The 27,030-nt window shown below is 38.5% G+C and overlaps 3 protein-coding genes across 8 annotated transcripts in view; 1 reads left to right on the plus strand and 2 right to left on the minus strand.

Annotated features, from left to right (window-relative positions):
• hps5 (HPS5 biogenesis of lysosomal organelles complex 2 subunit 2) overlaps window positions 1-188 on the minus strand; it is a 68,129-nt gene extending 67,941 nt beyond the window's left edge. For all 3 annotated transcript variants that reach the window (XM_069901297.1, XM_069901282.1, XM_069901275.1), the window contains exon 1: window positions 99-188. The gene's annotated coding sequence lies outside the window, so the exon portion shown is untranslated. The remainder of the gene's footprint in view (window positions 1-98) is intronic.
• The window catches only part of LOC138744767 (L-lactate dehydrogenase A chain), a 77,367-nt gene that overhangs the window by 2,308 nt on the left and 48,029 nt on the right, over window positions 1-27,030 (plus strand). The window lies entirely within an intron of this gene.
• gtf2h1 (general transcription factor IIH, polypeptide 1) overlaps window positions 842-27,030 on the minus strand; it is a 58,515-nt gene continuing 32,326 nt past the window's right edge. For 2 of the 4 annotated variants that reach the window (XR_011345722.1, XR_011345726.1), the window contains exons 11-17: window positions 24,061-24,149; window positions 15,333-15,450; window positions 11,620-11,710; window positions 5,845-5,960; window positions 4,712-4,804; window positions 2,654-2,808; window positions 1,347-1,433 (exon numbers count right to left, since the gene is read on the minus strand). Coding sequence is in view for 1 of the 4 variants with exons in the window: in XM_069901316.1 (XP_069757417.1) it covers window positions 1,347-1,433; window positions 4,712-4,804; window positions 5,845-5,960; window positions 11,620-11,710; window positions 15,333-15,450; window positions 24,061-24,149 (594 nt within the window). In the remaining 3 variants the exon portion in view is untranslated. Of the gene's footprint in view, window positions 1,434-2,653; window positions 2,809-4,711; window positions 4,805-5,844; window positions 5,961-11,619; window positions 11,711-14,660; window positions 14,835-15,332; window positions 15,451-24,060; window positions 24,150-27,030 lie in introns of those variants that run through there. The other 2 variants (XM_069901316.1, XR_011345742.1) reach the window with 2 other exon arrangements.

Consider the following 27,030-nt stretch of genomic DNA (forward strand, 5'->3'; position numbering starts at 1 on the left):
CGCCTCCACCGGCGGGTTCACCGTCTGACCGACCCCCCAGCGAACCTGGCTCCTTTCCGCGGGCCGAACAGCGAGCCCGGATATTCGCCTGCACTTACCTGCCACGGCCCCAGGACAGCCGGCGACTGCAACTCCGTTAAGGTTAAGCCTTGCCCCCTAATGTGTGGTGAACTTCCCTGACCAGGCCCCTCCCCCAGGATGCCCCGCCTCTCGGGATCTCCGGCCACCGCAAGCATTGTCCAAGGGGGTTCCAGTCATTGCAGGGCAGGAGAAAAATCTGGGTGATGTCCTCAGTGCAGGGGGTGCATTCAGTTACTGGACCTCACATGTGCAATTAAACTCCAGAACATTTCTTCAGAATGGGGTTTTTTTTTCAATAACGATATTCACTATAAAAACAAACATTTTCCTTAATATAACAAAATATTGCATTAAATCAATGATTAAATATTTACGAGATTGACAGATGGAAATGAAATTAGTTAATCCTTGCAATACAAAATAATTTGTGTATACATAAAGAACAATTTAACTGGAATAGATTCACTGCAGAAATATCTCATTGAGGAAAAATGTTTTACAGAATTCATAGGCACTTGCATTTCTAGATACAAGATGCACAAATATATATTTGAATGCAACTCTGGGTAAGCATTATCCAAATTCAAGGTCAAGTATGTATTTAGCAGCCCATGCACAAGTTTTCAAGATTAAATGGGGCAGACTATTGTAGGTATTAAGCTTGACTAATTGCAGCATGAATATAAACCTTTGTGATTGTAGTTTCGATGATGTTTTAATCTTTTAAAAATATTTATGATAAATATTGAGAAGGGCCAAATTAATTTCACATTTATTCTTTATTTAAAATATCCACATCTTCCATTCCCCTCAGTTACAAACAGGATCCAAAAACATAGAGCTACACTTCTGAAAAAGTTGCACATTTACATGGTGCCATTCTGGTTTAAAACTTTACACAAAAAAAAATGAAAAAACTGTTTAGGCTAGAAAGACTGTTTCTAAATATATTCAGTTATTGTTTGACAGGATTTTTTTGTGTGCACAGAGGCAGCACTGACTTCCCAAGCTGTCTTACACAAGAATTTGTCCTGTAGCTCCCTCCAGTTTTGGTCAGTTGGTGAGAGCCACCCCGAGTGGTCCACCTTATTGCATTTCTTTCTCCCAGTGTGCAACTCTGTGTAAATTACGATGAGTCTCTGCAATATTGAAAGGCTCCCAGCTCCCTGTTCAGTGCAGCAGTTTTAGTGAACAAGTATCAAGTTGTGCTGGGACTTTGCAGATAACAATAGGTCATATTCTCAAATATCTTGAAATAATCAGTATCACGTCTTCTTCAGCATTCGTTTTGATTGCCAGGTATGATACTTATTGAAGGCTACCTGTAACATATCTTCTAAATGACCAGTAAACTGTAAAGAGAGAAAATAATGAACATGAACAACCTTCACAATACATGGAAGCTTAAAGTGAAGTGTACCATCTGCATCACACAGTTAGGATCATTCAAGAGCATTCCAATCTGAAATATTCAATGAAGACTGCTGCTTCAAGCAGCTGACACAAAAACATATTCGAAATGCCAATTATTCAAAGTCAACCCATTTTTTAAAAAAGTTTCTTTTAAACAGATCCCATATCCCTTCCTCAACCACATTAAATTATCTTGTATCTATGTTATCTGGTTACACAGCTTCCTGTCATTGGAAACAGTTTCTCCTTATTCACCATTCATGTGATTAACTATTGAATTTCCCCTCAATCTTCTCTGCTTTGACCCTCTGAGTTTCTTAACACAACTTGGTCTTTCATCTTTGATACCACTATGGAAAACCTCTTTATCATTTCTTAACATCTCAATGTCCTTCCAAAGATGTAGTTATCCAACCTTAGGCATGGGATTAGTACTTCCAACTTCTTCCATTCCCTTCTTAAATGTCTGGTTTTTTTTTTTTACTTCCCTAGATGATGCTCCTTAGCTTTTTTGTCATCAATGAATATTCTGTCTTATCAGATCTTGTGTGATAATGCTCACAGTACCTTGAGATGTTTTACATCACTTTCTGATCAAGATCAGGAAAGCCCCATCTGGAGGGACACTCTGTACAGAGGAAGCTATGATAGCTTGATAACACATTGGCACTTCATTAATAACTCCATCAAAAACCTACACAGTATCCATATAATGTATAAATTCCACTTTCAAACCTACATTTGTAAGCTGGAAAAAAATCTTACTCAATGTCACATAAACAATGAATTCAAGCACACAAGTATATTTACACTCCTTTCAAAATTTACAAATAAATCATTCCTACCAAAGCTGCATTTAACATAAATATTTGGTCAGCTCTGAAAGTTAAAGTCACATTGAAAAGGAATGAGCTTGGTTGAAAAGGACAAGTATTGATATCACTGGAAAACTATTCCCCCCCCCCCTCCCCCCCTCCAAAGATTTGTTTCCTGAAAATAAATATTGGGGATTATGATAGACAACTTCAAGAGGAACACAAAGCTAATTTCAGATTTGCTCTATCACGTAGAAAGTTGGAGAAACATTAAATGAACTTTTATTGAATTTAGCAGGTTTAACCACATAATGATGCTGACACATTGCGTTAGTTCAACTGACCTAAAAATGTTTTGTCGCTGATTTTCTTTTGTACTCAGCACCTGTTGCCTCTCATATCAGTGTCCAACAATAATCAGCCAGCATTGATGGATTCCAGTTGGTCTGTTACCGCTTTTCCATGGTTGCAATGTCCTGGTGAAATCTTTCACCATGTTCTTCAATGATAGCACCAAGATCAGCAGGGAAGAAGTGCAAGTGCAAATGCAGAAAATGGATTTTCAGTGACATGTTACATTATGCTTGAAGCATGTTTTCAATCATCTGGATGTAGTATGATGCTCTGTTTTTGTCAAGATTGAGCTGCTTTTATTGTCTGTCTGCATCTTTCCTGACTTAGCATGCCCAAGGATAAGACAATATTTGCATAGGACCTGCACTGAGTCCATGCCTGGACTGACCAAAACAGCTTGCTTTGTGGGCAGTATTCTAGTAGACTTAAAATATGACAGGAAATCACAAAAATAGGTTATAGCTAAGAATCAGTATGTAATAGGAAAATGTTATGGTGATTTTCGTGATCAGCAGCCCAAAATCTATAAAATGCACCCAGAAGTGTTCAGGAAACAAAATCGTTGCTGTCCAGTGTATTCAATTGTCTTGGATCACCTGGTAGACACCCGTGTCAAATTTAAGATTGCCATGGATTTAGAATTGTGCTCACTTCTGAATATAATAAGTGATAATCCATTTGTGTAAATAAACTAATTTCCAAAATATTCCTTGTCCAGTCAAATCAATTGCTGGACAACATCAGTGGAGTAAAATCTAAATCTAGCAGCAAAAAGAGATAATGTACTAAAATTATTGATCAAATAATTGAGAAGCTTGGACTAATGATATGATCACATGAAAATCCCAACATAGCAACTGTAAATTTTAAATTCAGTTAACCGAGTTATTTGAGTTAAAAACCTCGACAAGAAATAGCGACCATGAAACCACCAGCCTATTGCAAAAATACAGCTGGTTCATGAAATAGTGTTTTGAAAAGGAAATTTGATGTTTATATCCATTCTGGATTGCATGCAACTCAAAATCAAGAGCCGTGTAGTTGACTAACCCAACTAAAAACATATGAGATTAGCAACTCAAAGTAAAATTCCTGGTATCTGGCATCTACAGGGATTGGTAGATGCCGGTTAAGTGAGTTTCCTGGTTACTTGAAACTCACTCTTACAATGCCTAACTAATACACCTGCATTAAGAATAAACAGTTTAAAAGACAAAAATACTATACTGTACTTACACAGAACAAACTTCATTTGCATGAAATATATAAACCTTAAATAATTTTACTTTATTTTTAGTCACATTCTTTGAAAACATTTAACCATCGCTGCATCTGTAGGTTCCTCCCCCTCCATAGAGATGCTCAAAAGACTAACAATAGCATAATAATCAACTCCCCGCTCCCCCAAGTTTACAAATATACTAATAAAGAATAAAGACTCTTACTAAGCAGGAATAAGGAGAAACTTTAATTAAAAGATCAAACTCAACTTTATTCAAACAGCTGTTCTGAGCAAGCACGACCAAGACACTCCACTGGCTGAATATTTGCTCCCATCTTCACCTAGGATTTATGTATTACTTCAGAGAACATTTACTTTTACAATTTTAAGTTTCTATTTAATATTTTATTTATATTTATTTTCCAATTTTTTTTTGCTGGTTACTTGAATTCTAGATAACAGGGTTTTATTGTATAATTCATAATGGACATTGAAGAAAATTGCTGTCATACCTAGCATGAATTAGGACATGTTTCAGGACACCAGAGTAATAGTTGCTTATGGTGCTGTCCTAAGCTCAAATTTCTACAAATACCCTCCATTCACAACCCTTCAGATAGTAATAAATCATAATAAGCTCCATTCAGGCCACATATGGAGAATAAAGTGTAAACTGTTAAATGGGAAATAATAACCACATTACCCTAATATTGAGCAATGACCCATTCCAAACAGAGTTTAACAAGATACCCTTGAAATTAGCTGTCTGACAATAACATCCATGCCCCATTCACTCATCTTATTGTACGTTAATGCTCAGACTCACATTTGTACTGATGTATAGCTTCTGCAATTTTTCCCGAAACGGCCTCAGTTTTGTCAATTGAAATCTCTCCAGGCTATTCATCATTTTCCCAACCTGCCATACCAAACAAAAAAATATTATCCCACATAACAATATAAACCAGTGGAACGCCATCAAGTATTACTGAAGACTTCTCGGGAGTTTCCAAGATAACCTCAACTTTTAATTTTAATTCAGTATATTTAATATGGAACTTCATATGCTTCTATTGCTAGATATCAAATATTTTGCTGAAGTTTCAAATTTGATCCATATAAGTGCAGCATTAATACAATCTTGGTTTAGAAGCAAGACATAAAAAAAACTAGAAATAAGCAGCAAATGGGTGACACCATGAGTGAACATGCTGTTGATCATTATTTAGTGACCTTTTGATGTACACCCAAATGTTACCCAACTTTCCACTGCTTGCAATAAAGGTGCTAGAAATGTTCAGTTTCTACAAAGAAGAAAGTTAGATCTACGAGATAAGTTAAAGATGGATTATGCCGTGTCTTAACTTCACTGAGACAAATTTTAAAGTGAATGCACAACACAGAAGAGTGCATATAAGTCTATGGAAGGGATTCATTATCTGCAAAAGTGAAATAAAAGTGAAAACAAAACCATGAGGAATGGAAAGTGTAATTCAAAAATAAAGACCTCCTTTGAATGATCTTGGTTTGTCACAATAAAACTTAACTTACAGTATATACATTTAGTCAATATGCCAGAAATCCTACACAAGATGGCTGGCATAGCAGTTAGTGTGCTGCCTTTACAGCACCAGTGATTGGGACCGGGATTTGAATCCCACATTGTCTGTAAGGACTTTGCACATTCTCCCGGTCTGTGTGGGTTTTTTCTGGGGGTTCCAGTTTCCTCCCACTGTTCAAAAACCTACCAGGGTGTAGGTCAATCGGGTATAATTGGGCGGCACAGGCTCGTAGGCCGAAATGGCCTGTTACCATGCTGTATGTCTAAATTTTTTTAAAAATTGATATTAGCTTTGTTCTCATTTCAGAAACATGATCCAATTATATGAAATAGTTCTTAAAATTTAAAATCCAAAATGATGTATGAATGGGGCACTGCCAGCTTTGACTTTATCTCACCTTCTCCTCAAGGAATGGTGTGTTGACAGGAAAGCAGGACCAGAAGTGCCTGAGTAACTCTGCTACAGCTACGTACAAGTGTTTGAGTTCCATCTGGACATCACTTGGCACCATCTCTGCAACAAAAGCCACAAAGTAAGAAAGCAGAAACTGAAATAATTAAGATCACCCACCCATGTTTTTGATTTTCGAAGACTCACACAAATCCAAAACAGTACAATCTTCTCAACAATGATATATTCAGAGTCCATTCCACCTCCCAGCCCATCCCTTTCCTCCTATACCCTAATACCACAAGGAAAAGATTATGTAAATTAAATAAACATAAAGAACCAAAAATCTATTATAGAGTATGGGCAGTGTGGAATACGAGGAGTCCAGAGGCTATAGTTTCTCAGGCACTGTTACTAGAAATGATTTTTGTTTTGGCATATTACCATTATAGACCTTACAGTTTTTGAACTTCAAGTTTGTCTTGACAATTCAATCCCTATCATTCAGTCCATCTCTCAACAGTCTCCTTTTGCAATCATTCTAGAATTTCCTCGTCACTGTGATTCTCTTGTCCACTCATCCTTCCCTACCCACCTCCCTGTAACCCTGTACTTTCCCCTGCAACCACAGGAAATGTAACATTTGCTTTTAAACATCCTCCCTCACCATCTTTCAGGGACCTACTCAGGCAAAGATTCACCTGCATATCATTTAACCTCCCTCCTTAATCTCTAGTCTTTAGTTAAGATGCTTGCCTGACTTTTGCTTATACCTTAAAAGGCTCAGCCCCGAAACATTAGTAATATATCTTTACCTCCTACTGATGCTGTAAGACTGGCTGAATTCCTCCAGCAGTTGTGTTTTTACTACTGTTACGGGCCCAGAGGATCCCAAAACCCAACAGCAATAAAAATTCACAAGACAAATGGTTACTTAAACAAAAGTTGCTTTTAATGATCTTTAAACATGAAAACAGGATCAAACTCTAACTTATTACTATTAACTTAACTGAACCTAACTAATTCTAAGCGCATGTGTATGTAATGTGTGTGCAAGTTCAGAAAAGTTCTTTGATTCACAGTCCAATCTCACTTCTCACTCCTCCAAGTTCACTGGTATCAGGCAATTCTCATACTGTGCACAGAAGTTAACATTTATGAAATTCACCAGGCTTTGGTGCTTGAAATGGTCACCACTCAGGAAGGTTCTTGTCGATTTTCAGAGAGAGATTTGTTGCTCATTGGACACAAACTGGTTTCTTCCAATCAGCCACTTCAATGTCTTGCCAAAGAAACTTGTCCCATCAGGGTTTTCCAGATGATAACCTCTTTCTTTCATGTCACCACAGAGTTCCTTTTTGTTTCCCTTATTGCAAGTGAAACATTATACAGCCAGCCATCTCCTCTTGTACAGACCACAAGGGCTTTGAATAGGTTGAAGTCAGAACTCATAACCCATCTTCCAAAATGGGGTTTTTCCACAAGCTGCCAGCTTGTCCTGTTCCAGTTCCAGCTGCTGCTGCTGAACTGTAGAACTGAACTCTCTCTCTCTCTCTGCTTGCAAAACCACATGACCTTCCTAGAACAGCAAAGTGCAATCAGACAGAATGTGGCACCGGACTTAAATCTTCGAGTCCGTTCATCTGTTGCTTTCCAAAACAATAATCCATTACTCCATAGCATGTCCAATTAACACCTACTTGTGAAGTCTCTATAGGCATTCTTCAAAGATTTTGCCAAGGCACTTGGAGACTGGACTGCCTAGCTTGATCAGAGCTCCAGCATTTTAAATGAGATCCATTTTGAAGTGTTTGTATCTGTGTGACCTAACTAAAAACCCCACAATTTATCTCCTTTAAAACATCTATTTACAATATAAAATATAACAATCTGTTACACAGCAATATCAGCTTCTGCAGACTTTTGTGTTTCACTCCTTTCAATCCTTTAACTCTGCCATTCTCAATGGGGCCCTACGATCTCCCAGGGGGCCACAGTCACTTAATTAAAAGCCTTGTTTTCTCGTCACCATGCAACAAATATTTCTATGTTTTTTTATGTAGTCAGTAGGAGAGAAGTATGAAAGAAACCAAAACTTGACTGCTTCACATGGAAGGGGGCGCATGAACATTGAGCAGAGTTCTAGATTCATAGCCGATAAAAGGTTGAGAATGGCTGCTTTAACCCAGCAATGGACAACGGGGGACCGAACGGCCTCCCTGGTGGCCATATCACATTTAAGTGGAGATGGGTGGGTGGGGGTAAACAGACTGAATTCATAAAATATTTTTTATGTGTTTTATGTAGCTAGTAGGAGAGAAAAACAGAAGAAACCAATTAAACTTGACTGCTTCACAGGAAAGAGGGCCCATAAACTTTGAGTAGAGTCATTTGGGAGAGGGGGTGGAGGCACATACATAAAAAAACATTGAGAATGACTGCTTTAACCTCATCCACAGCCTCAATGTAGCCTCCTCTACATCTTCAAGAACAAATGCAGGCCAGCACCATAATGCAAAGTATCTGTGCTTTGCCCAAACTCCTGGTGTGTGCCTTTTCAAATCCCCTTCCTATTGTCACTTCGGCCTGTCTGTCTTGGTCATTCATAACTGCCAGAGTGAGGCCCAGTGTCAGCTCCAAGAGGTGAATCTTCCACAGGCATTGCTCCCCACCACCCCAAGCAAGGTGCTGTCTCCTCCCCCCACCCCCCAAACAGTCACGGTCATTGCCCCCCAACTCCCTCCCACTTCACTGTCATCTAGCTTGACACACACTAGTGACTCTCCACCTGCCCCTGGCTGCGTCACTAGCGTGTGTCAAGCATCGGGGCAGATGTTGTTAATGTTCGTCAAGAATTAGGTCTTGAGTCCTGGCTAGCAACCCCCTCCCCATTGACAGGTAGGTCCCGGCTAGCACCCCCTCCACCCCGAATGAGCCCCCCTATAATATTCATTCTGGTGTCGACCCTGGTGAGGCCCAATGTAAACTGGAGGAAAAACATCTCATGTTGCACCTGGTAGTCCACAGATTAATGAGCTGAACATAGATTTTTTAATTTCAAAAATTGATTCGCCCTCTCTTCTGTACCCCTTCTGATCTTCACACCTCCCTTCTGATCAGATTTCAGCACTGATAGTCTTTGTCTTCTAATCACCCACTCCACCTTGTCTGACTCATTGATACTAGTTATATATGTCTTGTATCTAAGGATTGATCCTAGGTTAAAGAGGAGATTGGCATTGTCTCTGTTTTAATATGCGGGTTAGAGTGTGCTTCTATTCTTTAGATAATCTAAAAGGATCATTTAAAAACAATCCCCTAACATATATATTTAAAATGAATAGTATAATAAGAAAACACAAGATATTTTTTAAAGTAAGATTTTTTTTCTTTTTTGATTTTGCTTTCTATTTTTTTTGAAAATAAGATTTTCAAAACAAGGTAGATAAATGGGAGGGCAAGAAGCAATCTAATTCATTATATAAGCATGCGATACAATACCTGAACACAACAGTTGAGAGTCATTAGACAAGTGTAGATATTAAAGAAATTCTATTTACAAGACATTTTATCAATCAGAACTTCATGTAATAAAGATGGAATGCAAGGGTAATGACCATTGAAGCAGACTTCTAAATGATCAAACTATATGGACAGCTATTATAATGCTATTAAACAGCCAGCGACCCAGATTCAAATCCTCTGCTGTCTGTAAGGAGTTTGTACGTTATCTCTGTGTCAGTTGCTGTTTAAATGGTGTGTTTGCATGGCATGGGTTCATGCAGGGAAGGCCTTTTACTGTATCTCTAAATTAAATACAATATTAACTAGTAATCCAAGATACATTCAAGATATGGGGAAAAAATAGATAAAACCAAGTGTTCCAAAATTATTCTAACAATAACAAAATTGATATCAAGTGAGTTATGCAGAAGAATGCTTGCAAATTGCTATAAATCAAGACAGTAGAACCAGCAACACAGCCAGTCACTCCGGAGGAAAAACGTGCTCTCACAATTGATAATTATCTCATTAATTTCTAAAATATCAACCAGTTGTTTGACCAATCTACTGGGGGCTAACTGAATAGTTGTTTGAGATCCTGTATCACTTTATAAATAGTGCATGACAGCTATTTGATTAAAGTCATGTATGAAATTCTCTCATTACACCAATAAAGTTCACTAGCAAATATTCATACCAAATGAGACTCCATTTTGAAGTGAGTGCCCTCATCCTCCCTTTGTGCTGGACACTCATTATTACAATTTAAGATAGTATACTGGGGCCACTATCCCAAAGTCCAATTAGCTAAATTTGATTCTAATCTCTCTTCTATATGTGACAAATGTATAACTGAAAAAGGTACATTTTATCATCTGTCCTTCTCTTTCCAATTTTTGGGAAGGTTTTTTTTCATACCTAGTCTTTAGTTCTTAACATTACTTTGACTCCAAATCCTTTCCTTGCTCTTTTTGGAATTAGTATTGACTGCTTCACAATCCCTTGCTTCCCTTATCGTGTGAAGGGACATATTAATGAGATGGAAAGATGCTGTCCCTTCCACTCAATATGATATGATGGCATGTTTGACTTTGGAAAAAAAAATAGATGCTCATCTACTGAAATTAATCTTTACTTTGTTTCTTTATGGGGTTCTTTTCTTAATTATTTTCAAAATTTGTAAGATTAGTTAACTTTTGGTTTTTGACCCCATTGATTACCTTTTTATTGTCAGGTAGTGGAATGCTTCTGTTTAGCCAGTGACCTCTAATTAGTCTAGTTTTTTTTAAATTATATGTTATTTTTAAAATATTTTATTATGTCCCTATGTAACATTTACTTGTCAAACCAATAAAACCATTGAAAAGAAATATTCATAAAGTTCCAGTGATAGATTATTCCAAAAAGCATCGTCAAGAGTGTTCTCCATGAACGATTGGCAAAAAGGACTTGCAATATTTGGAGTATATAATTTTGCAAATATCTGTCAAATTCAGATCCAGCTTCATTAAAGAAATTCACGTAATACCACTTGGGATTCCATGTTTGGAACTGTTAGAGCAGTAGTGACTTCTGGAAATTTCCTAGAAATCTAAGGGAAATAAAATCTGCCAGTATGTAAGTAGACACAGCTACTTCTTCCCAGGACAATCTGACTTAGCTGCTTCAAAACTGATAATATATGTGGATAACTGCTTTTGCTTTTTTGTCAATACAAATTTACATTCTTTTGAAAAATTGATATTTTAAGCAATGAGACTGGAAAACTATAGTAGGAAAACCCAGATTAAAGTTATAAATCTAAATATTTCAAAAACAAATTTGATAATTGATTAAATAATATGGCCCAGATATTTATACCAGCAAAAGCTAAAATGTTTGTTAGATTACTGATTTACCTGCAAAAATTCTCCTCCCAAATATCAACTTCTACTTCATTATTTTCTTACCACTGAGGGAATGAACAAAGGATAACATTTCTTTTCTCATTTATGCCTCCTCTCTCATGGTTACTCGAATAAAGATCAGCTCAGAACAATTACGTATCATGGAGCATTCTTATTCTACACCATCCATTATTGTGTAATTCTGAACCACAACACAGAACTCTGAGAACTGTTTCTGTGTAATCTCTAAATTAATCTCATGGTTAGCTGGTATGCATGATTTTTAGATAAAGGTTATGGTGAACAGTGAGGAGTTGTAATATAGTCATGCAAACTCCACTTTAGTGACATTTGCACAAATTTTTATGATGTGCTTTTGGACAAATACTTACGATTTATCGCTTGTGATGTTCCTCCCTGCATAAGCACGCCACCAGGTGAAAGGTCAGTTATTGCACTGCTGACCACACTGTTGGACAGAACCTATCAAGTAACATGGATATCAGTGAATTACCTTTTATTTCTGTCCCATAGATGATGAGATGTAAATAAAAACTCTATTACAGTTGATACCTATGCCATCAACCAGATAGTAGACTAGTAGTAAATTGAATTTTTCAGACTGCCTTTGTGTATCAAAAAAATACTGCTGATTTTCAAAGCTAGAAAGGCAGCTGCATAATGCACATGCACCTGAGCTAAGGAAGAGTAAGAACATTACTTGAAAGGACACTGGAAAAGGATACAAGCAGGCTTCCATAGGATTGAGTTTGGAGACATTTACTATCAAAAAATTAATGACAAGAGCAGATAGGTTAAGGATTTTGATGGATAATACAATGCTAAAATTCAAAGGGCAGCAATTTCTAGATTACTCCACTGCTGCCGTTGATGTACAGTAGAACAAGACAGATTAACATGTGATGTGGGATAGGAATTGTTTTCATATTTTTGGACCCTTGGTATAGGAACATAGGAAGTAGGAACAGGAATAGGCCAAAAATGGCCCATCGACCCTGCTCCGCCATTCAATACAATCATGGCTGATCTAATTTATGACCTAACTCCACCTACCTGCCTTCTCCCCATATCCCCTAATTCCCCTATCATGTAAAAATTTATCTAACCAAATTTTAAATATGTTTAATGAGGCAGCCTCAACCATTTCCCTGGTTAGATAATTCCAAACATTCACTACTCTCTGGGAAAAACTATTTTTCCTCATCTCTGTCCTAAATCTACTCCCCCGAATCTTGAGACTGTGTCCTCTCATTTTAGTTACCCCGGCCAGCTCAAAAAACCTTCCTACATCTATCCTATCCATACCCTTCATAATCAGATGACAGCAATGATATGTTCAAGTTGGGTGGATTACATCTCAATATAGCTGGATCCAGTCTATGTGAGAAATAAACCAGTGCAGTAGGAAAGGCTTTTAACTAATTCAATAGGGGTGTACAACAAAACTAACACTATACAGTAGGAACAAGGTACATTAAGCATCAGAAGACACTTAAAAAGACATCAAAAACAAGAAGGCAATGTGCCAGAAAGAAAAGGGTTAGAATTATGAAATTCTGAAGCTACATTTCTTGCAATGTTAGGTAAAGTAAAACTGAAAGACTTGAAATTTTACTATTTATCTTTCTTCTTCTTTGGCTTGGCTTCGCGAACGAAGATTTATGGAGGGGGTAAATGTCCACGTCAGCTGCAGGCTCGTTTGTGGCTGACAAGTCCGATGCAGGACAGGCAGACATGGTTGCAGGGGAAAATTGGTTGGTTGGGATTGGGTGTTGGGTTTTTCCTCCTTTGCCTTTTGTCAGTGAGGTGGGCTCTGCGGTCTTCTTCAAAGGAGGTTGCTGCCCACCGAACTGTGAGGCGCCAAGATGCACGGTTTGAGGCGATATCAGCCCACTGGTGGTGGTCAATGTGGCAGGCACCAAGAGATTTCTTTAGGCAGTCCTTGTACCTCTTCTTTGGTGCACCTTTGTCACGGTGGCCAGTGGAGAGCTCGCCATATAACACGATCTTGGGAAGGTGATGGTCCTCCATTCTGGAGACGTGACCCACCCAGCGCAGCTGGATCTTCAGCAGCGTGGACTCGATGCTGTCGACCTCTGCCATCTCGAGTACTTCGACGTTAGGGATGAAAGCGCTCCAGTGAATGTTGAGGATGGAGCTGAGACAACGCTGGTGGAAGCGTTCTAGGAGCCGTAGGTGATGCCGGTAGAGGACCCATGATTCGGAGCCGAACAGGAGTCTGGGTATGACAACGGCTCTGTATACGCTTGTCTTTGTGAGGTTTTTCAGTTGGTTGTTTTTCCAGACTCTTTTGTGTAGTCTTCCAAAGGCGCTCTTTGCCTTGGCGAGTCTGTTGTCTATCTCGTTGTCGATTCTTGCATCTGATGAAATGGTGCAGCCGAGATAGGTAAACTGGTTGACCGTTTTGAGTTTTGTGTGCCCGATGGAGATGTGGGGGGGGCTGGTAGTCATGGTGGGGAGCTGGCTGATGGAGAACCTCAGTTTTCTTCAGGCTGACTTCCAGGCCAAACATTTTGGCAGTTTCCGCAAAACAGGACGTCAAGCGCTGAAGAGCTGGCTCTGAATGGGCAACTAAAGCGGCATCGTCTGCAAAGAGTAATTCACAGACAAGTTTCTCTTGTGTCTTGGTGTGAGCTTGCAGGCGCCTCAGATTGAAGAGACTGCCATCCGTGCGGTACCGGATGTAAACAGCGTCTTCATTGTTGAGGTCTTTAATGGCTTGGTTCAGCATCATAAATAATGATAAAAGCAAAGAAAAGCAAGTTCTAAATCTGAAGTGTTACTAAAAGCTTATTTCAATGGGTTTTTTTTTGGTCAGTAGAAGATGGCAGTCCAGGAATTATTTCAGAGTTTCAGTGCAAGAGTATTTGAAGAAAAGTGGTTTCATTATGTTCAGAAGAGTCAGTCATACAGCCTTTTGTAACAACCTGTCCACACCAACCAAATATGTTCCACCCATACTAGTACCACCTGTCTGCATTTGGGTTGTATATCTCTAAACCTATCCTATCCATGTATCCATCTAAATGTTTCTTAAATGTTGCAATAGTACTGTCTCAACTACCTCCTCTGCACCCACCACCCTTTGCATTAATAAAAGTTACCCCTCCTATATTCCTATAAAATCACTGCCTCCTCACCTTAAACCCGTTCTCAGTTTCTCAATTGCTCCACTTTGGGCAAAAAAACTCTATGTTTACCAGAATTATTCCTCTCATGACATGGGAGAAAAAGAAACATTTTTAACTAGAGAGTGGATAACAAATGAGGAAATGTCTGACTGAAATTACAAACTGAGCTAATAGGAAGTCAAAAATTAGATGTCTTCAAAAGCTTTCAAGCTAACACAGCTTATTGTTCAGTTCTATAGATTCTTGCCTGGTTTAAATACCTCGTTGAAGTGAACTTTCTGTGAGACTATATGAAAGCAAGGGTGAGAATATCAGCTAATGTTGATCTGACGTAACATGGAGTCAGCAGCAAACAATCAAGCTCAGTTTCTCTATATCAGGGGCACTGAAGCAAATTGTTGATTCCTATTTGCCACTTCAACTACAGTGTTGGCCTGAAATAGAGGATTTCAAAATTTAATGTCTTATTCCTATAATAAACTTGTTGAAAATTCAATTTGTATAAATTAAAAGAGAGACCAACAGATTTGAACGAGCTTTGCAAATGAGAAGCAAGAACCACATCTACAAAGATGGATCCAATATTTTAATCTTTTCAATCTTCAGCATGTTGTTAAGTGGAAGGATAAATATTAAACATACAGTTCACATTATTATTAAACTCAGTAGTTCCCCATAATTGGTGTGCCGAATTTAAAAAGTCAATATTGCAGATGCTGGAAACACAAATATTTAAAGCATTTTCCGTCAAATGTAAGATTTATATAATAGTTTGCCTGTCAAAGGAGATCTTAATTATCTCAGTGGTTTAGCTTACATTTACAAAAATTATTTCTACTGTGCTCTGACCTTTTGGAAACTACACATGCGCAAACATGACAGGATTAGGCATAAAACATTTCTGTTTAATATTTTTAGACATATAATCATACCTGAGTAAGTCTGGGGCTATAGTTAGACATTTCTTGTTGAATACAGTGGACTGAGTTTATAATATCCTGACTAGATGCATAGTGCTGAGAATGAACAGGTGTTGGGCCATGAAAATACCTGAAAATAATTAAAAAAAGAATGTTTGGTATTCACCACAATATGTGAAGAAAACTTCCATTTTGTTAGTAGATCTCTAATTTTGTTGTATGAGAGCAATTTCCAGAACATTAAGAAACAACATACCGTATTTGACTTTCATATTTCATGAAACAATATCTCTGTTCATTCCAATCATAAACAGATTCAGAATGGCTCATAAATGTTCCCAGGTAAAATATTATAAACAATACAAAGTGCACATGATGCTGAATTTTTTTTTCCAAAAACATTATTTACTCATAAAATATAAAGCAAAGCAATCAGGACATACCATCTTTATTCCCTTCACCAAGCAATTCAAAGGAATTACTCAAAGTGTCAAGATATTAATATTTCTTCTTCAAACATTTCAATGAAGTGTTTGAAGGGATGTTATGCTGGGCTCAGCTTCAGTAGATCCCTATACTATTGTTTCTCCCTGTAGAGCCTTGCTGCAGTGCATCAGTCAGTACATACTCAGTGGAACGTGTCATTCAGCAGCATTTAGTTACTGACATTTTCTTCACTAGAAACTGCTTCTTCCATTAAGTTGATGATCTTCCAGCAGTTGTAATATTGGAATGTGTCCTCTTTGGAACAATCCAGAATTTTGTCATGCAGTTGTTTCAGATGAAATTTGACAGTGACCATAGTCAGACCAGTTGTTAAAGTACAACTGCTTTCTTTTACTGCAATTGACTTCACCTTCCTTCCCTTCCCATGACAAGTTCAAACTAGCTATTGATGTTGATCCATCTCCACACCAACAGGGGGCTCATGCAGGCAAATGAGACATAGATGACATACAAGAAAGCTTTGTCTCAAGTACCATCACCTCCTGAGAATATCATTCCTTTATACAAATGTCCTTCCCAATGGATTTATCAAATGGTTCAATAAAGCCCCAGAAGAAAAGATGGTGCCCAGTTTTTACATGGTATTCTCCTGACCCTGAATTAAATACAAAGCTGAAATTGAGGCAGAAACATCCAAAGAGGATGCCCTTAAATCTTAGGGCAGATAGGTTGCAGCATGGAAAGAAGTAATTTGGTTAATCAAGTCCATGCCAGCTCTATGCAAGAGCAATCAAGCTGATGCCATTTCCCATATTCTCTCCATAAATCTGCACTTTTTCTTCTCAAGTACCTATCCAGGTTCACTTTAAACAATGTTTGAATTTGCCTCCACCAGCCCACGGCATTCCAAATTTTAACTGCTGAGTACTTGAAGAGCTTTTCCCCAGAATCACTTTTGGTTCTTCAGGCAATTTGCTTCATACATTCTCTGGTTTTTGTTCATTCTGCCCATAGAAACAGTTTCCTTTTATATCTGTAGATTCATAATTATACTTCTCTCAGATCTCTGCACCATTGAGAACTGCCCAACCTTCACCAGTCTATCCACATTAATTCCCATTCTTGAATTACCTAACTGCCTATTGCCTTCCATGGATTCCACCTGACCTGCTGAGTTCCTCTAACACTTTGTGCTACTTTCCCTGGAATTTTTCGACTGTCTATTTGGGGATCGCCAAGATTTTCACAACTTTCCTTCAGCATGGTTAGACAACATGGCAGTTCAGAGACCAAAAGCAAGGCTCCCATATGCTTTAATTCTTTTCTATACCTATTATGGCACTTTCAAAGATTTTTGTACATATATCCATAGATTGCTGTTCCTGGGGCACATTTATAATATTTTGAAAAAAGAATTCTATTATTAATTCTCCTCATTTTTTCTACAATATGCGGTAATAAACTTAAAATAATGGTAGAATTATTCAGTATGGGAGTTGGTTATTACAAAGCTTGGACAGCATCAGCTAAATAATTTTTATTTATCAGCACAAGTCAATTAAACCTATCAACATCTGCTTTAAACATATCCCATAACTTCGCTTTCGCAGTCGTTTGTGGCAATAGATTCACTGATTCATCTCTCTCTGGCTGAAGAAACATCTTATCTGTTTTAAAGCGATGCCCTATTATTCCAAGGCTTTGCCCTCTGGTACTAGACTCTCCCACCACTGGAAACTTCTCTACATGCACTCGATCAACCCCTTTCAATATTCAGTATGTTTCAATGAAATCCCCCCCCATCCTTTTGAGCAGCAGCAGGTACAGGCCCAGAGCCATCAAGTGTTCTTTATACATTAATTTTGAGATGTAGAACACCTTTCCTGAGATATGGGATACAAAGTTGTTCACAATACTCCAAATGTGGTCTGGCTAATGCCTCATAAAGCCTCAGTATAACATCTTTACCTTTCTATTCTAGTCCTCTCAAAATGAATGCAAACAGTGTATTTACCTTCCTTACTACTGAATCAACCTGCAAGTTCGGCTTTTGGGAATCCTGCACTAGGAGTCCTAAATCCCTTTGGACTTCAGCTTTCTGAATTCTCTCCTCATTTAGAAAATAGTCTATGCCTTTACTCCTTCTACTGGAGTTCATGACAATACACTTCCCAATGTTGTATTCTATCTGCCATTTAACCATATAACAATTACAGCACAGAAACAGGCCAACTTGGCCCTTCTGGTCCTTGCCAAACACTTTCTGCCACCAAACCCTACTGAACTATATAACCATTCTTTGCCTATTCTCCCAATCCAAGTTCCTGTGCAGACAATCTAATTCCCCAGCATTACCTGCCTCTCCAATAACCATATAACAATTACAGTATGGAAACACGCCATCTCGGCTCCTCTAGTCTGTACTGATCTCCTCTAGTCCCACCTACCTGCACTTTGCCCATAACCCTCCAATCCCCTCCTACCCATAGACCTATCCAACATTTCCTTGAATGACAAAATTGACTTTGCAGTGACCACCTCCTCCGGAAGGTTATTCCACTCAGCCACCACTCTCTGAGTGAAGAGGTTCCCTCTCAAGTTACTTCTAAACTTTTGCCCCCAACTCTCAACCATGAACTCTCGTTTGAATCTCACCTACCCTCAAGGGAAAGAGCCTATTCACATCAATTCTATCTATCCCCCTCATCATTTTAAATATCAAATCCTCCCTCAACCTTCTACACTCCAATGAATAAAGACCTAATCAACTCAATCTTTCTTGGTAATCTAGATTCTGAAATCCGGGCAACATTTTAGTAAATCTTCTCCGCACCCTCTCTACCTTATTGATATTCTTTCTATAATTTGGTGACCAGAATTGTACACAGTATTCCAAATTTGGCCTCACCAATGCCTTGAATAGTCTCAACATCACTTCCCAACTCCTATATTCTATGCTTTGATTTATAAAGGCCAGCATACCAAAAGCTTTCTTCACCACTCTATCCACGAGATTTCACCTTCAAAGAACGATGAACCGTTATTCCTAGATCTTTCTGTTCTTCTGCATTCCTCAATGCTCTCCCCTTTACTGCATATGTCCTGTTTTGATTATTCTTTCCAAAATGAAGCACTTCATACTTACCTGTATTAAACTCCATCTGCCATCTTTCAGCCCACTCTTCTAATCAGTCCAAATCTTTCTACAATCTCGGAAAACCTTCACCATCCACAACTCCACCTATTTTTGTATCATCTGCATATTTAATAATCCAGTTTACCACTCCATCATCCAAATCATTAATGTAAATGACAAATAACAAGGAACCCAATACTGATCTCTGAGGCACACTGTTTGTTACTGGCCTCTATCCTGACAGATAGTTATCCACCATGACTCCCTGGCATCTACCTTCTAGCCACTCAAAATTAAAACCTAGCACCTGAACCTTCCTTACCAACCTTCCATGTGGAATCTTATCAAAGGCCTTACTGAAATCCAGATAGACAATATCTACTGCTTTACCCTCATCAACATTCCTAGTCACCACCTCAAAGAAATTTGTCAAATGTGACCTTCCATGCACAAACCCATGATGAGTATTCCTGATCAGACCCTGTCTCTCTAGAATCTTGTGTCTATATATCATCTCTAAGAATACTCTCCATTAGCTTACCGGCCACAGATGTCAAACTTACAGGCCTATAATTGCTAGGCTTACTCCTCGAACCCTTTTTAAACAAAGGAACCACATGTTCTATACGCCAATCCTCCGGCACTATGCCCCTCTCTAATGACTTGAAAAATCACTGTAAAAGCCTCCGCTCTTTCTTCCCTGACTTCCTTCAAGGTCCTGGGGAAAATTCCATCGGGACCCGGAGACTTATTCATCTCTATATGCTTCAAAAGCTCCAATACCCCCTCTTTCCTAATCCCTACATTTTCCATAATCACTCCTTTTGCTTCTCTTATCCTACACAATTCCATATTGTTTTCCCTAGTGAATACCGAAGAAAATAACTTGTTCAATATCTCCCTCATCTCATTTGGCTCCACCCACAATTGTCCACTCTGATTCTCTAAGGGACCAATTTTATCCTTCACTCTCCTTTTGCTATTTATATATTTGTAAAAATCCTTTGGATTTATTTTCACCCTGTTTGCTATAGCCAACTCGTCCCTTCTTTTTGCTTTCCCAATTTCTTTTTTAAGAATCTTTTTACAATCCATGTATTTTCCAAGCATCTCATTTACACCTTGTTTCTTATATTAAATGTAGGCCTCCCTTTTTATTCAAACCAAATTTCTAATATCCCTTGAAAACCATGGCTCTTTTGAACTTTTGGCTCTGCCTTTTATCCTAACAGGAACATAAAGATTCTGTACCCTCAAAATCTCACCTTTAAAAGACTTCCAATTCTCCTCTACATCCTTCCCATAAAACAAATCATCCCAATCCACTCCTCACAAATCCTTTCTCATCTCTTCAAATCTGGCTTTTCCCCAATCACAAACCTTAATCTTTGGACCAGACCTATCACTTTCCATAATTATATTGAAACTAATGGTACTATGATCACTGGATCTGAAGTGCTCTCAACACATACCTCTGTCACCTGCCCTATCTCATTCCCTAACAGTAGATCCAACACTGTCCCTTCTCTAGTCGTTACCTCAATGTGATGCTGCAAAAAACTAGCCTGCACACATTTTACAAATTCTAATCCATCCAGCCCTTTCACAGAATGTGTTTCCCAATCTATATTCGGGAAACTAAAATCCCCCACTAACACAACCCTGTCCTTATTACAAATCTCTGCTATTTCCTTACAAATTTGCTTGTCTATTCCTCATTCCCCACTAGGTAGTCTATAATACACCCCTACAAGTCCAACTTCTCCTTTCCCATTTCTCAATTCCACCCATACCACCTCCCTTGACGAGCCTTCCATTCTATCTTGCCTAAGCACCGCTGTAATATTTTCCCTGACAAGCAAAGCTACACCACCCCCTCTTGCCCCTCCAATTCTATCACACCTAAAGCAGCGAAATCCAGGAATATTTAGCTGTCAGTCACAACCCTCCTGCAACCACATTTCACTAATCGCTACCACGCCATACTGACAAGTGTTTAACCATATCGTCAACTTGTCCATTTTCCTTACAATACTCCTAGCATTAAAGTAAATGCATTTCAGAGATTTCTCACATCTTTCTCTTTGTTTGTCCCCATCTTTACAGTCAACTCTATTATTTCTTTCCATCTCTCCTCCATCACTGTACTGATCATTTTCCTTCTCAATCACCTGTCTATCCACCCCCAAATTTTGTCTACAAGCCTTCTCTATCTTTGTATCCTTTTCGACCTTGGCCACAAACCATCAATTCTATCATCTAAATCATTCTAAGGCAGCGTGAAAAGTAGCAGACCCAACACTGACCACTGTGAAACACGACTAGTTATCAGCAGTCAGCCAGAAAAGACCTACTTTCCCCACCACTCTAAGCATTCTCCCAGTCACCCTATCTTCTATCCAAGTTCTTTCCCATGATACCACAAGCTCCCATCTTGTTTAGCAGCCTCATGTGCTTCACCTTGTCAAAGGCCTTCTGAAAATCCAAGTAAACAACGTACACTGACTTTCTTTTGTTGATCATTTTCATTACTTTCTCAAAGAACTCCATCAGATTTGTAAGGCAACATCTCCCCTGAAGGAAACCATGCCAACTTCAATCCATGTTTCAAGTATTCCAAAACGTCATCCTTAATAATTGATTGAGAATCTTGCCAACCACTAAAGTTGGGCTCACTGGCCTATAATTTCCTGTCTTTTGCCTCTCTCCCTTCTTAAAGGGTGGACTAACATTTGCAATTTTTCAGTCCTCTGGAATCAGTCTCGACTCTAGGGATTCCTGAAAGATCACTACTAATGCATTCACAATCACTTCAGCTAAGTCTTTCTGAATCCTGGGGTATGGTCCATCCAGTCCAGGTGACTTATCCACCTTTATCTTCCCAAACACCTTCTCCTTCATAATAGCAGCGATACTCACTTCTGGCCCCTGACACTCTCGAATTTCTGATCTATCACTGCTGTCTTCCACAGTGAAGACTGATGCAAAATACCTATTCAGTTCATCGGCCATTTCTTTGTTCCCCATTGCAACTTCTCTAGTCTCATTTTCCAGCAGTCCGATGTCCACTCTTGACTCCCTTTTACTCTTCATATATCTGAAAAAATATTTGGTGTTCTCTTTCATGTTATTGCCAATCTTACTTTCCTACTTCATCTTTTTGTTGCCTTCTGTTGGTTTTTAAAAGCTATTCGATCCTCTGGTTTCCTGCTAATTGTTGCAAAACTGTATCTCACCCTCCCTTTAGAATGCTGTTTCTTCTCTGGGATTAAACAATTCAGTGTCTTTCAAATTATTTCTAGAAACTCCTGCCATTGCTGCACATCATCTTCCCTGCTAGTGTCCCTTCCAATTAACTTGATCAAATCCTCTCTCATGCCTCCATAGTAACTGTAATACCGATACATTCAACTTTAGCTTGACCACAAACTGACCTAAAAAGCTATCTCATATGCATTCCACAAATTCTCTCTCTCTTGGGATCCAGCACTAACCAGGTTTTCCCAGTCTACCTGCACATTGAAGTCCCCCATGACCATTGTATCATTGCCTTTTCACATCCCTTCTCTAACTTTTGTAATTTGAACCCCACATCCTGACTGCCTGTATGCAACTCCTATCAGTTTTTTTTTAACCCTTGCAGTTTCTTAACTCTACCCACAATGATTCAACAACCTTTGATCCAATGTTACTTTCAGTAAGGATCTTATTTCATTTTATTTTAAAAGCAATAGTGTCACCCAACCCCCTCTGCCCCCAGCCTGTCATTTCAATAGGATGTGTATCCTCGGTTGTTTGCTTCCAGATGTGATCCTCCTTCTGCAAAGTCTTTGTTATACACATATCATACCTGCCAATTTCTAACTGTGCTTTAAGATCACCTACCATGTTTTATCTATTTATTTATTTTACACTACCTTGATCTATAAATCAATCTATTTATTTATTTAACACACCCCGCAGGCATTTAAATACAACACTGTTGTATTAAATGTCCTTCTCACATTTGCCTCTGTGGTGCCAAAGTCCAAATTTTTATTCTTTTCTAAACTTTCTGACCTATCTTTTACTCTGGAGGCTTTAATAACCTTTCCTGTACTCTCTTTCCCTTTAACTTTACCCATACTTGTCCAAACTGTTAAACCCACCACCCTCAATTTATAGCCCTATCCAGCAGTTTCCTACTAAGCATTAATATCAACTTCCAATTTCCCTTAACCTCCTTCCCCTCATCCAGCTGCTCCCTTTCTTCATCTCCCTCGCTCCTTCCTTTCCTTCTCCCATCATACATCTATCTTTCTTCGCCCTCTGCCCTTTCCTCCTATCATCTCTCAGCTCCTTTCTCTTGTTCCCTCTTGGACTGGCATCCACCTATCACCCACCAGCCGATGCTCCTCCCCCTTCCCTTCTCCCTCCCATTTTCTTTCCATGACAATAGATTCTGGTATTTGTATGACTTGGAACATGATTGCTACTTTCAAAAGCAAAGGACAAATCTGGGTCCAGAATAAGAAATTGCATGAAGAAAATTTTGATGTCTAATTAAAAATTTTATTACAGGAATGTAGACCATGTTAAAGTGCTATTTCTTAAATGATTATAGATTCATCTTCCAGAGACACTGTTAGGAGAACGAGTTGCTTATTTTCTTAAAATAAATGTGAAAGGTTTTGGGGAAGAATAAGCAGTCTCTTATGTTCTCCCAAAAATATCACAAAACAGTGCAAGATTGAAAGATCCTCACAGTATCCTCCCAGAGCAAGTTCATTAAAGAATAAATTTTAAATGTTATCTGAAATGCATAGAACCAGAAGTGTTTTGGATTACGGATTTTTTTGGATTTTGGAACACCATTTAACAAATGCACTCAATCACTCAGACTTAAAGATACATGCATTCACATTACAATAGAAATATTTACATATGCATCCACACTATATAATGCACTACTTATGTCCGCTAAATTCCTTTCTCCGAACTCTATTACGTATTACCTTATGGGATCATGGACGAAAAAAGTTTCAGATTATAGATCATTTCAGATATTCGACTACGGGGTACTCAACCTGTACCAAAACATTTTTCATTATGTGTTTAATTTGACTACAAACTTAGGTCACGTCATCCTTAATAATGGATCCATGTTAAAAACTCTACCTGTCAGCCTTCTTCAAATTTAGTGCAACAGTCTTTTTTGTGTTCTTTTCTCCAAGGTCTTCATATTCTATGGCTTCTTGTAACTTCACCTTTGCAAAAGAAATGTAACAATATAATGGATATGTTCATTGTAAAAGGACTGGATGGCTTAAGAGTTTGTCAGGAATTTTTTTTTTAATTCAGTATATCAAAGTATCAATGGGAGAGTGCAATATTGACCTCCTATTAGGGAATGAGACAGGACAGGTAGCAGAAGTATAAATAGGGGAATATTTTGAGTCCAATGATCAAAATGCCATTAGTTTCAAGATAATTATGGATAAGGATAGGTCTGGTCTTAGGCTTGAGATTCAGAATTGGAAAAAGACCAATTTTGAGGAAATGAGAAGGAATCTAAAAAGAATGATTGGGCTAGATTGTTTTCTGGCAAGTAAGTGGAAGGTCTTCAAAGCTACAATTTTGAGAGTAAAGTGTTTGTACATTTCTGGAAGGATGAAAGGCAATGTTAACAGACAAGAAAACCTTGGTTTTCAAGAGATATTGGGGATCTGGTTAAGAGGAAAGATGTGTATTGCAGATAGAGGCAACAAAGAGCAAATAAGGTACTAGAGGGGTATAAAAAATGCAGGAAACAACTTGAAGGAATCAGGAGGGCTAGAGGTACCTCTATATGCAGACAAGATGAAGGAAAATCCTAAGGGTTCCTACAGGTATATTAACTACTATAATATTAGGATATTAGGGACAAAATTGGTCCTCTTAAAGATTAGTTGTTGGCTATGTATGGAGCCATAAGAGATGGGGGAGATCATAATTTTTTTCATCTGTATTTACTCAGCAAACTGTTATAGAGTCGACGGATGTGAGGCAAACAGCCAACAAGGTCATGGAACCTAGGGAGTTTAAAGAAGAGGAAATGCTTGCTGTCTTAAACCAAATAACAGTGGATAAATCCCCAGGGCCTGATGGAGGCTAGTGCAGAAATTTCAGGGCAAATACATTTAAAAGTCGCAGGTAAAGTTCTGGAGGACTGGAGAGTGGCACATGTTGTTCCATTGTTTAAAAAGGATCCAAATATAACCCAGGAAATTTTAGACTGGTGAGCCTGACATCAGTAGCAGATAATTTATTGAAAGGTACTCGAAGAAATCAAATAGACAAGTATTTGGATAATCAGGGACAAGTTTGGAATAGACAACATGGCTTTGTGTGTGTTAAGTCATGTTTAACATACCTTATAGAGTTTTTCCAAGGCGATTACCAGGAAAGTTGATGAAGACAAGGCTGTGGATGTTGTTACGGGTCCAGAGGACCCCAAAACCCAGCAGCAATAGAAATTCACCATGACAAATGGATACTTAAACAAAAGTTGCTTTTAATTGTCTTTAAACATAAAAAGAGGATCTAACTTTAACTCATTACTATTAACTTAACCTCCTTCTAATTCTAAGCACACATGTATAAATGTGTGTGTAAGTTCAGAAAAGTTATTTGATTCATAGTCCAATCTCACTTCTCACTCCTCCAAGTTCACTGGTATCAGGCCATTGTTATACTGTGCACAGAATTTAACATTTATGAATTTCACCAGGCTTTGGTGTTTGAAAGGTAAATGGTTAATGCTCAGGAAGGTTCTTGTTGGTTTTCAGAAAGAGATTTGTTGCTCATTGGACACAAACTGGTTCCTTCCGATCAGCCCCTTCAGTGTCTTGCCAAAGAAACTTGTCCCATCAGGGTTTTCCAGATAATAACCTCTTTCTTTCAGGTCACCATAGAGTTCCTTTTTGTTTCCTTTATTTCAAGTGAAACATTATGCAGCCAGTCCTCTCCTCTTGTATGGACCACAAGGGCTTTGACCAGACTGAACTAAGAGCTCACAAACTGTCTTCAAAATGGCATTTTTCCCAAGCTTGCCAGCTTGTCCTGTTCCAGTCCCAGCTGCTGCTGCTGAACTGTAGAACTGAAATCTCTCTCACTCTCTCTGAGAAAAAAACCTGTTTGTCTCTCTCTGCTTGCAAAACCACATGAGCTTCTTAGAACAGCAAACTGCATTCAAACAGACTGTGGCACCAGACCCAATCTTCTGAATCCATTCTCCTGTTGCTTTCCAAAACAATAATCCATTACTCCACAGCATATCCAATGAACACCTACTTGTGAAGTCCTTCAGCAAAGCAATTTCCATTGTCTTTACCAAGGCATTGGGAGCCTTGACTGTCTGGTTTGAGCAGAGCTCTGGCATTTTAAATGAAATCTGTGTTGTGAAGTGTTTGTATGACCTGCACTAAGAAAACCCACAATTTATCTCCTTTAAAACATATCTATATACAATATAAAATATAACATAATCTGTCACAATGTTGTCTACATGGACTTTAGTAAGGCCTTTGACAAGGTCCCGCATGGAAGGTGAATCAGGAAGGTTCAGTCGCTCAGTATTCATGATGAGGTAATAAACTGGATTTGACATTGGCTTTATGGAAGAAGCCAGAGAGTAGTGGTGGATGATTGCTTCTCAGATTGGAAGCCTGTGACTAGTAGTGCGCCTCAAGGATTGGTGCTGGGTCCATTGTTTGTTGTCATCTATATCAATGATCTAGATGATATTGTGGTAAATTGGATTAGCAAGTTTGCAGATGGTACAAAGAATGAAAGTGTAGTGGACAACAAGGAAGTTTTTCAAAGCTTGCAGAGGGATCTGGACCAGCTGGAAAAATGGGCTATTATATGGCAGATGGAATTTAATGCAGACAAGTGTGAGGTGTTGCATTTGGAAGGATAAACCAAGGTAGGACATACACAGTAAATGGTATGGCACTGAGGAACATGGTAGAAAAAATTAATCTGGGAATATAGATACATAATTCCCTGAAAGTGGCATCATGGGTAGATAGGATCATAAAGAGCTTTTGCACATCAGTCTTCATAAGTCAAAATATACAGTCTAAGAGTTGGGATGCTATAGTAAAG

This window comes from Narcine bancroftii, chromosome 1, assembly GCF_036971445.1.
Source record: "Narcine bancroftii isolate sNarBan1 chromosome 1, sNarBan1.hap1, whole genome shotgun sequence".
NCBI classification, from domain to species: Eukaryota; Metazoa; Chordata; class Chondrichthyes; order Torpediniformes; family Narcinidae; genus Narcine; species Narcine bancroftii.